The following is a 12,310-nucleotide window of genomic DNA, read 5'->3' as shown; positions in this document are numbered from 1 at the left end:
TTCCTTTTAACAACATCTCCTCCTAAGCCATTAGGCCAATTTTGATAAAACTACAAAGGGATGTTCCTTGGATGGTCTTTTTTAGACATTGTTTAATGAATTGAATTCCGCACAGAACTCTGGTTACCATGGCAACCAAAAGGAAAAACTATTAAAATCGTCTTGTCTAAAACCACAGGGCCTAGGGCTTTGATATTTGGTTTGTAGCAATATCTAATAATCCCTTATCAAGATTGTTCAAATAACGCCCCCCACCCCGCCGGGTCAAATATGGCCCCGACCTGGTGGTCACATGGTTTATACAGACTTATACAGGGAAAACTTTGAAAAATCTTCTTGTACAAAATCACAAGGCCTAGGGCTTTGATATTCGGTATCTAGCTTTGTGTAGTAGTCCTTTACCAAGATTGTTCAAATTATCCTCTCCGGGGTTAAAAATTGCCCCGTCCCGGGGTACATGGTTTAAATAGACTTGTATAGGGAAAAACCTTTTAAAATATTCTTGTTTTAAACTGTTTAGTATGTGGCATGTTCTCATGACCATAGGGACAATATAGGTCACGCCCAGGTGGTCGATTGTTTTACATAGACTTATTTGTTTTTGAAACAGTTGCAAAGAAGTTTGGACCACATAATGTTTGATACAGATTTCAATACTCATCTTGAATAGTCTTTCCCTTGACCTGCTGACCTACTTTCTTGTTTTTGAAAGTACAGCATAGAAATTTGGACCATAATTATGTATAACTTATGATACAGTTTCAATTCTTATCTTAAATAGTCTAAATCCTGACCTACTGGCGTACTTTCTTGTTTTCGAAGTTACAGCAAAGAGGTTTAGAGCACCTGTATGATTTTTTAACATATTTCAGTAGTTGTCTGGAATAATCTATTCCATGACCTACTTACCTAGATTTTTCTGTATGAAGATTTAGCAAAGACATTTTTTCAAGCAAACAATTGAACTCAGGTGAGCGATAAAGGGCCACCATGGCCCTTCCTAGTTCAGACTGGCTTGCAATGAGTGGAAAATTAAGCCAGTTTTTGTGATGAAAATTCGCCGCTGACTTTTCAGTAATTAGAAATAGCATACACAGATATACATTAAGTAAATGAACATATTAGCATTCGTAGAAAATATTATTATACAAATATCTGTCAAGCGACCAATCAATCAATAGTTTGTGATGTAAGGTATCTGAGTGGGACCATGCAACATGTTGGTATAAGACCGGGATTGAATCTTCACAACAAAAATAAAAGACATATGATTCGCAGTCATCGACTATGGAGATATATGTGGTCATCATGTCACATTTTGATTATATTTTGAGTCGATGGTAACTGGTCACCTTGGTCGTCCTGGTCACAGTGTTACGTCACATGTGGGACATGGAACAGAGGCACGTGTTAGAAGTTGCACCAATCCGAGACCTGCAAACGGTGGTAACAATTGTTTGGGAAATAATAAAATCACCAAACTGTGCGAACAGCAATTATGTCCAGGTACATCTTTTACACACTTAATATGTAGCTGTTTTATTTAAGCTTGCATTACTAACTAAATATTTTGATAAGTATGATTCTTAGTATAGCTGCGATGTGAACAGCTTAAATCAATATCAGCAGCTTCGTTTTAGTGACTTTATTTAAAACGAAAGAACTGCATGTTATGACTGCAACCAAAAATAAGATACATATGATTATTACATATGTGTGTTAAAGGATAATGTTTCATTTGAAATGATAGATATCATCCTAAAGACTTCGAGGAAAGTTAGCTATTTCTATCAAGTATTGTTTAAACTGCTTGCACTAAGAAACTCATAACGAGGTGGTGGGAATAAGGCGCAAGAAGCGTTAAAGTTACAACATTAAGGTCTCCGTTATTGTTACGAAAACACGTTCCGATAAATTTCTTGAGGAAGCCCTGACCTTCGCTTAATAAATCTGACTTACCTTTTGCTGATGAGCAGGAATTTACCCTTATTGATTTGAGATCAGTGAGTCAAATGTTGGTATAAAAAACTCTTTCCAATAAATAACTTTACTTACTATCCTAAAGTTCGGCCGGTGCTTTGTTTATGAGCAGTAAATTACCGCTATTAATTTAAGATCTAATGTTCAAACATCAATGCCACAATAACTGCTAGTACAAACACAGTTTCCTCTCACTATTCTGAGAATGACCCACACTGTGGTCTTACTGTCAAAATCAAGGTCAAAGTGATAGTAAGAAAATTGTTTCCTCCCAGTAGTTTGAGGACTTACAACATTGACAAGGTCATAGCTGATTTTCTATCGGGAAGACATAGCGCCTACCCGCCAATATTCGGACTGCTGTCTATACGATATAGGCGTGCAAATTGAGAGATACATTTATAAATTAGGCGCAGTAAAGTGTTAAATGCTGTTCAAAGTGAACCTTTGATTTAAAATAACGTGTAATGTTCCTAGCGCCGTCATTTCATTTATATGGAATACATGAACATTAGTATTTAAACGCTACTGACGGAATAAATAATTAAGAAAAAACAAAATAAAACATCTATAAAATCGAACATGTATTACTCATTTACAAATATCTACAACTCAAAAGTATGTATTTACAACTTTCTCGTGTCTCGCGATGCTTAGCTACTATATTCGTAAATGTATTAGCCAGAATCCAAAATAGTCGTAAATGTATTAGTCAATAAATCTATTTATATCTTCGGCGTTTGTTCGGTGACCTAGTTTTCGCGCATTAATATGTTGCTGCAGTCAGAAAGAAAATGTATATTACACTGACTGAAAAATTTGTTAAAATTTTGACGTTCGACAGCTGAAAATACCGTCGTGGCAAAATAATTATACTTTGATGGTTAAATAGATGTATGGCTTGTAACTACTTGATTGGTACCTACGGCACTACTTTTGTTCTGTCTGCAGTAAGGACATTTCTACATTGTTAACATTAGTTTGATTGTGAGACAATCGACAAAAAGTCTGCAAAAAACGACACCACTGAAATATCAAAACATGCATATGACGGTTTTTTTTTCCTTCAATGACTTCAAAAATTTGATATCTACGACGCTAAAACGCAAAACCGAGTGTGACGTAGATATAGAACTTATGCAGGGTAGAGTTCAAAATACCATAGAAACCCACTTCCCATGATTTTCTAAGTCCAAAAGGGGCCATAATTCTTGCAAAAAGCAATGTAGAGTTACGGTATTTGCTTTGCAGAGTAAGCTTTTAATGACAAATAACTGCTTCGAGTTTTAAAGCCATATCTTTGACCGTTAAGGAGAAAAGTTGACCTAAACACAAAATTTAAGCAAGAAATCTGACACTTTCCAAGTCCAAAAGGGGCCATAAGTCTTGCAAAAAGCAAGATGGAGTTATGTTTCTTGCTGTACAGAGTCAGCTTTTATTGTTTAACAAGTGTTGCAAGTTTCAAAGCAATAGCTTTGATAGTATAGGATAAAAGTTGACCTAAACTTAAAACTTAACCAAAAATCTGATATTTTCCAAAAGGGGCAATAATTCTTACAAAATGCAGATTGGAGTTATGTTTCTTCCTATACAGAGTCAACTATGGATGGCGAACAAGTGTTGCTAGTTTTAAAGCAATAGCTTTGATAGTTGAGGAGAAAAGCTGACCTAAACATAAAACGTAACCAGACAACACCAAGTGATGACAATAACTCTTAATTTTTTTTTCAAAACAATCAGATGTGCTAGAAATGAATTAACTGGTGTACATCTACTTTCCTGCAATGTTTATTGGGGGCGGGGGGGGGGGGGGGGGTTATAGTTTAGTTTTAACATTGACTTTATCATAGTAGAGATGACATCAAGATAAAAACTTATAAAAAGTGGTGTCGTGGCTGTAGGTTGAACTCCTTTGTATTTGGTGATTGTTTAGCATTTGTCTTACTTTGTCTTGCTGATATGAAATGCAGTTCACGGTGGTTGGAGTGAATGGTCTGAATTTGGACAATGCTCTGTAACCTGTGGAATAGGCATGACAAAAAGATTAAGGTCGTGTTCAAAGCCTGCACCATCGCGATTTGGCGACCATTGCTTTGGCGATAATGTCGAGTATACACTTTGCATGCCAAAACCATGTGCAGGTAAAATTGTACACATACTTCTTGAAATGTGTCTTCGGTTTGTAATTAGAATTTAATGACATTATAGGCACTTTCGTGAAAAAGGTAATAAAATCTGAAAAGTAGAAGTCTCTCGTATTATGAATTAAGTATGAATACACGCAGCACAAATCAAATGCTGTTACTTCTGTCTCCAACCCGTTTTCATTAAGAGGGTAAAGGTCCCTTACTTCGAATCACATACCCTTCATCGATGTTCGTATGAACCCTCTATTAGGGTGAAGAATTTTCATTTGAGGAAGCCGTCCATCTGGATAACGAAATATTGGTAGTTCTAACCTGAAACCAGCCTATGACTATTATAGTGCCTGCAATGACACCTGGAGTCGTCCTCTACAGTCACATTATATCAAACATGTTTATACGTAATTTGTTTTTCATTAATTACCACGTTTTCAACTGTTTACGAGAAGCTTCTATGCAAATGAGAATGTATGAGGTGCTAAATAGATATATGAACAATCTATAAATGCGTATCTAGATGGTCGTTGGTCAGATTGGGAACCATGGAGCAACTGTTCGTCATGTGACAAGGGTATTCATTCACGAACAAGAAACTGCAACAGACCTAAACCTTCTCCTTATGGAAATTCTTGTACTGGACAATCGTTACAAGTAGAAGCTTGTGATAGCTACTGTATTGACTGCAGTAAGTGTTTTCATAGTCAGTAACAAATACAAATAATAGCGCATATTGTAACTGATAGGCTATGCTACTATCGGGATAAAAATAATCTTCATTTTCATGAAAACTGAATATACTGAATTAACATTTGTAGCAAACACGTTATTGTCTGCTTGTGATCTTTAGGGAACTGTTTTCGATATTTTATTTTTATTTTTTTCTTTGGTCCTCAAGTCACATTTGTATACACCTGAAAATCGGAAATAGATTGCAAGGTACTTGTTTTAAACCCTAGCATAACTAGATTATTTAAGTATACGTATTTCTGCATAGTTTGAAACATTTCAAATAATTTGCTGACATTCATATTCCGGCATGACTGCAGGCTGCGAACAATACAACTTTGACTTTATCCATGTCAAGAAGACATTATTTGATTATTTTTTTTTACAAAATCAGGAGACTGCTATGATATTAAAAAGAAATACCCTGACCACCAAAGCGGAATTTCCGTTATACAGTTATGGAAATCCAAGAAGCTTGTTTCTGTGTTTTGTGATATGGATACAGACAATGGGGGCTGGACTGTGAGTAAATACGCTGAAAACTATTATTTATGTATAGGTCTTCAAGACTCTAACTGATACTGAAACCAAAAGATTGACATGCAAATGTTACCAACTTATATTTTACACCTTTACCTCTTAAAGGTCTGTATATATCAATCCTCGTTTACAGTTCTTTTCACTTTTATCATTGTGATCTAATATAGGCTGAACACCATTAAATCCGGCTGTTCTTTATTTCTAATAGAATCCATTGAATTTTTAACGTTTTTTCAGCATTTTCTAGCATATCAGATTTTCAGATACTTATATTTCCATAAAGAACTATACCGCTACTATACAAAAACAGAAAGAACGGGTGTTAACTTTTAAGTTCGTTAAAAACAACCCACTGAATTCACTCCTTTTCGCTTCTTTCAATGTCTCTTTTCGAGACATAAAATTCATACGCCTAGCATGCGATAGGAAAATGCCGATTTCGATAGAAAACTACATATACATACTAAAAGGTCAGACACTCCTATTTCTTTTTCCGTAGACTTTCATTATAAGAAATGACCCTGTCACATGCCCCAAAATTGAGAAATGACCTTAAAATGTGATTCTTTCAGTAAGACGGCATTTCAGACACATAAAATTAACAATTTTATATGCTCTTATCTGATCCATTTTCTTACAATTTGTATTCAGACAAACCTACACCCTTTCTTGAATGGCATTTAGAGGCAAAATGCCCACTGACACCTACTATTCTAAATAGAGAATTGAAAAGTCAAGCATTCAGCCAGACACTAGTAAAGTATTCCAAATTTCACAGAAAGCATCGTATTGCTTGATTTTGACACAAATGTTATGATTGTAAACATAACCTTTTTATCCAATTAGCTGACGTCTCATTGATTCCTACGGGTTTCTCTATACTTTTTTCAACCAATCCAAAGCCGGCTTTTAATAACAATGTCTGACCTAAACGTGGAAGCGTAAAAGAAAACACGATGCTATTGAGAAAGGGCACAAAGAAAGAATGAGAGATTAGCACTATTTATATTTGGACTCTTTGCGGAGGTTTACATTTTATTTGGTAGTTATCAGCCTATAGTAGTTTAGGTTTTGCAAATATGTATCTTTAATATAATTACGGTCTTTTGAACTTGAAGTGGAACTAAAACTGTCACGCTTGCAAAATGCTACTATATTACACATATTTGATTAAGTTTAAGTACCCGTTTTTCTTTTGTTATCCTTAGGAGAGCCGGCACATATTTATACTATCTCGCAAGGCATACGTATTTTTTTGACAACACAGAAAATGACGTCAGACGACCTTCAGCTTTTCCCGGAAGTTAAGAAAACGACAGTACACGGGCTTAACTTGAAAACGAAAGTCGCATTTGCATTGGTCTAAAGTCAGGATTCACGCGATCTTTTTTGCTAAACTGTCGATTTTCAACACTTTTTTACGATTTGAAAATACCCGGACTTTTACACGACATGTCAGCTTTTCATCTACGAAAGAAAATGCGTTCGGAAAATAACACAAAACTCACAGGTGTCCGTAACGGAGTAAGGGCATATGGAGATTTTTTGAACTTCGTCGAAGATCTGTTTTGATGTTGTGTAAAAATGACAGTATATGCTCGCATGTCCGTATTTGAGAGCTGCAGACCTATGCATTTCAGGAATATTTTCAAAAATGTTGATTCTACAGAAGCGTGAAAGTGCCATCAGAAGCTAATACGTTTTGGTAGGTTACGGCTTCGGAAAGTATATGACAAAAGTAAGGTCTTTCAGGAATGCGACATCAAGAATGGTTCAAATAAGCTTGAAGGTTTCATTACAATCGAGCTAAAATAAATTATCATAAAATAAACTAAATACACAAATTACTTTGTAAAATATATTGATGAAAAATGGAACAAGAAATATCTTTTAAAAAGATGGTCGGCGAATTGTATTAAGACAATAAGTTTATGAGGTTTTCATATCATTTGTGTTATTCTATCATCTATCTAACATTTTGAAAATAGCAAAACTAAACATAACACTTAAACAATTTAAATGGTTCTCTTTTAAATTTTACACAAAGGTCTCGTAACGGTGCAATATTGTTTCGTTTTTTTTTTTTTTTTGTTTTTTGTCGAATAATTACAGCAGTGGTCTTGAAGTCACTTCTCTAAGACATTAATCGATCGGCTAATCACACCCTCATTCATGTGATACGCAGACTGTAATCAGCTCTCCTTGTAAATTGATACATATTTGTATTTGAACAGGTTTCTATTACATTTATTAAACTTAATTATCATTTTAGATATATCAATATTCTTGCTAAATATACTGAGCGAAGCGTAGCTTTAAAACTGTAAACAGCGTCTTTAAACACTCCTTGTCTGACATTTCACTTAGTGTTGCACAATCAGGAGAGTGAAAATCAAGAACAATTTTTAAAAAAAGATTGTCGGCTAATTGTAGTAAGACAAGAAGAATATGAGGTTTACTTATTTATCTACGGTGGCACAGAGGTGACATCCGAAACACTTTATTTATATTGTGGCCGCAACTTAGTAACAATTTACTAAGTTGTGGTCACAAGTTACTAAATTGTGGCCACGATTAACTAAGTTGTGTGGCCACAATATAAATACAGTGTTGCGGATGTCACCTCTGTGCCACCGTATCTATATAACATTTTGCAAATAGCAAAACCAAACACCACACTTAACAACAATTTAAATGGTTCTCTTTAAAATGTTCACAATGGTTTCCAAATGTGCAATTTTGTTTCGTTTATTCTACGACAAATGATTACAGCAGCGGTCTGGAAGGCACTTCTCTACATAGAAGACTCTAATCACACCCTATTAATGTGATACGCAGACCGTATTCAGCTCTTTCTGTAAATTGATATATGTTGGTATTTGAACAGGTTTTTATCATATTTATTAAACCTACTTATCATTTTTAGATATATCAATATTCTTGCTAAATATACTGAGCGAAACTTAGCTTTAAAACTGTGCACAGCGTCATTTAGCATAAATGCTTTGTCTACATTTCACCCAGCGTAGCACAATCAGCAGAGTGAAACAGATAGACACTCTCGTCCAATCAGGCAGAGTGTTGCATAAATCGTTCATTTTGATAAATTATCTATAATGCGTTATCGAGTAGTTTGATTTGCAAACTGAAATCACGTGGCATGGCCACGAATTCGTTCTTAATAGAAAAATATTGAATGTTCTCCACGCAATATAGATTATGAATAGTAAAACTAAATACTATAAATAGCACTTACGGTAGCGTAAACTTTCAAAACACAGCAACCTCACCAACCTCACTCCCAACCCTCTCTGACCTTGTTTGAATAGTTTGCGTTTATATTTTGAACAGCAATGGTCACTTGACAGGTAAAACATCACCTTGCAGGATTCTTAGCAGATATATCTTTAGATAAAAGTTGGTTGATCTAACTAGAAACGCACACACTCAAAAATACTTCGTAAAAATGTTCTCTTGAAAACATCTTTGTAGACTAGCTCCTAGACTATGATATATATTTTTTCATTTATTTGATTTAATGTAGTGAACTGAGCCAGTCTATATTCTATGTCCGATAATTGTAACATCATTCCTCAAAACAAATCTCAAGAATAGACCGGCTTTATCTCTACGAAAAGGAATTAGACAAAATAGGAAAAAAATGTAGAAACATCTTTATCATCAGTCTAATCACATTTTGAACAATACGATTCCAAAATGATAATTGTATTTGTGCAGAAAAAACACCTTTGGAAAGCATAATGTGGGCACATACAATAAAATATTTGATTGAACTGTACATGATTAACGATATGAAATAGTTGATTTTATTTAAGTTAGTATATAAACATATGCTTTGTAAGTAAAGACAGACTGGCTATAAATAAATCTGATATAATTTTTTTACAGGTTTTTCAGAACAGGTTCGATGGTTCTGTTGATTTTTATAGAAATTATGCAAACTATACAAACGGTTTCGGTGACTTAACTGGAGAGTTTTGGCTTGGTAGGTTTTGACATTCTCATTTTTGATCTTTTCATAAATATTGAGTCCAACATTTTTATTTCCTCAAAAATATTTTAGATAATTATTGTACTTGAAATGGAGTTATTTTTTTATAGCTACATAGCTTCTGCAATCGCAACAAAAGACCTACCTGTATGTTGCATAAGTTCTAATGAAGCCGTGTGACTATGGCGTCTCTAAAGGCGTACAATTCGAGCAACCTACGCGCAGGAATATTGTCAAGCAAATCACGTGACAATGGTACAACCATGTGATCCTAAAATGGCGTCACGCTTGGCAACGCCTGTTAAATCAAATGCTTGCCATAATATACAGGCAAATTGACATTTATGTCACAACCTTTAAGAACATAATGAAAGAATTTAATGTATCTATATTTTGCAGTATGCTATTTGTCAAATTATCTTACTGTACTCAAAATACCGTCAAGTAATTTCATTGTTTACATTTTAGCAGGTGCGCGTCACAACACCAGAAAAAGAAGTAATTTTAGTATTACTGCATTATCTTTTAGGTTCTTTTGTTCGTTTTACAAGCAAAATACATAATACTTAACTACTGAGATAAAAACATTGTGCAACAAAATTAAAATAATGAAAAATATAACTCGGCTGAAATTCAGTCCAATTTATATGTGGTGGCAGTGTCTACTATTCCGATAAACTACTGGCACGGGGACATTTGATATATGTGTATTCTACATTGTTCTTAAGTCTTAACAATTGCTATTTCGATAGCCGGTGTTACTTGGTGGTGAGGTATTAATTAAAATTGTCAACGAAGGAGAAAGCAAGACTTTTTACGTAAGATATTAAACACGGTTTAGTATTTCCTTTTTTATTCATGTCCATATATTGTAGCTCATTTCCAAACATACAATTTAGGAAAACCTACATACACAGCGCTGTATTAAATATATGTATATGAAATTGAAATATAATTAGTCATTGGCAGTACTGGGATAAAGTCAGTTCTCTCCTATAGGCCTAGAAAATCTTCATGAAATGACATCACAAGGAAGTTCGGAACTACGAGTAGATGTAAAAAGGGCTAACGGATCCGCTGCATACGAGGTGTTTAAAAATTTCAGCATATCGCCTTCTCCAGATTACATCCTTCGTGTTTCACCAGGCCACGGAACTGCTGGTATAGATTTAACTACTGTTCAAGTAGAATGTTTGCGCTCATATACATTATGTATAACAGGCGTGTATTTGCTGGTACAGAATAGATAATTGTACCATATATAATTCAATAATAATTGCGCTGTAACATAAACACGACAGCTGGTCTTGTCTGGTGACTAGTGTTTAGAAAAATTTATACAGTGTCGTATGCCGTACATTATGTTATATTTTGAGAATCATTCACTATTGCTGAAACAGTACGGTTGTAATTTAGTTTTACATTATTGCTGGGTGTACAGTAATACACTGAACCAACAATATTTCAAGATGTTTTTGGGAAACGCTATATTGTTTTCTCTCTTTAGTTTGTAGAATATGCTAACGTGTCAAACTGATATAAACATAGGATAGGCCAGGACTGGCGCATAAATATTTTGTTCGTGAGAACATTAAAAATAGTCGCATACATAATGAAATGAACAGGAAAAACGATCCAATAGGTAAAGGCACTTGCGAAGAGACAAAGTACTTTCAATTCAAAGACTTTCAACGTTTTATGTAAAGGTATTTGCATAATAGACTTGCAGACAAAGTAAAATATCTAGACAACGTAAACGAAACAATAATACAAAGAAACACGGCAAGACACCGTCTTGGAATGGTGAGGTACACGATAAACAGAGAGTTTAAAACAGTTTAAACAAATCAAAACAGTTTAAGTTGGGTGAAGTGTCACATCGCAAACATACTTTTTCTTTCAGGTGATCAATTGTGTGCATTATCTTCTAATAGTGGTGCTCCATTCAGTACTTACGATCGCACGAGAGATACATGCACTAATGGCAGCAGCTGTGCGATTGACAATCACGGGGCATGGTGGTATAACAAGTGCGTAAATGTTAATTTGAATGGCAAGTATTGCACACCAGGGACAAACACATGTAGCTGGAGGGGAATGACCTATTTCCATTTCTCGGGCTGGGAGTCACTGAAAACATCTAAAATGATGTTTCGAAGAGTCCATACCTGAACACAGACTGCTTAGTATGTTTCAGCGAAATTTTACTGTACAAAATGATATATGTGTAAAATTAAACTTATTACAAACTGAAAATTGTCGATTCTAAGTAATTTTACGATACAACAGGTATATAAATATCCCTCCACAAGAGATGCAATTAAAATAAATTCAGAGTGTGCTATGAATATATAGCAGTTAAATTTGTTTGCAATGACAATACTTATTTTATTTTTTTTTAAATATTTCCATTTTTACCCCTCGCCGAAGGTATTGTCCTTCCGGATGTACGTGCATCTGTACGTTCGTCTGTCCGTCCGAATTAGAAATGCTATAAATTCAAAACGTAGTTTAGCTATAATCACTAAACCTCAAATAATTATTAAATAGCACATCGCCTTGATTATGTTTAGAGTTATCCCCATTGACCCAGTAATAAAGTTTTTCCCTTGATTTGATAAAACAAAGGATTTTTGTCTGTATCTAATAAACATATCGATGGACTATCATGAAACTGCATACAAATGTTGATCGCTTTAGTGCGGTGTTGCACATGCAACTGTAGAGGCATTGCCCTTTAATTGTTTTAAAGTTAATAAATCCCACAAAACAAAGTGAGCCGCGCCATGAGAAAACCAACATAGTGGGTTTGCGACCAGCATGGATCCAGACCAGCCTGCGCATCCGCGCAGTCTGGTCAGGATCCATGCTGTTCGCTTTAAAAGCCTAATGGAATTAGAGAAACTAA

General features: G+C 34.8%; 1 protein-coding gene across 1 annotated transcript; it reads left to right on the top strand.

The window, feature by feature from the left end:
• Window positions 1–1,339: 1,339 nt before the first annotated feature.
• On the top strand, window positions 1,340–11,623 carry LOC128559834 (microfibril-associated glycoprotein 4-like). The gene is made up of 7 exons (XM_053552526.1): window positions 1,340–1,506; window positions 3,951–4,121; window positions 4,642–4,809; window positions 5,245–5,372; window positions 9,300–9,396; window positions 10,402–10,563; window positions 11,306–11,623. Exons 2-7 carry the CDS (start codon window positions 4,013–4,015, stop codon window positions 11,572–11,574), a joined length of 933 nt encoding a protein of 310 aa, XP_053408501.1. The 5' UTR covers window positions 1,340–1,506; window positions 3,951–4,012; the 3' UTR covers window positions 11,575–11,623.
• Window positions 11,624–12,310: the final 687 nt, after the last annotated feature.

This window comes from Mercenaria mercenaria, chromosome 1, assembly GCF_021730395.1.
Source record: "Mercenaria mercenaria strain notata chromosome 1, MADL_Memer_1, whole genome shotgun sequence".
NCBI classification, from domain to species: Eukaryota; Metazoa; Mollusca; class Bivalvia; order Venerida; family Veneridae; genus Mercenaria; species Mercenaria mercenaria.
This window is presented reverse-complemented; position numbering and strand designations above follow the sequence as displayed.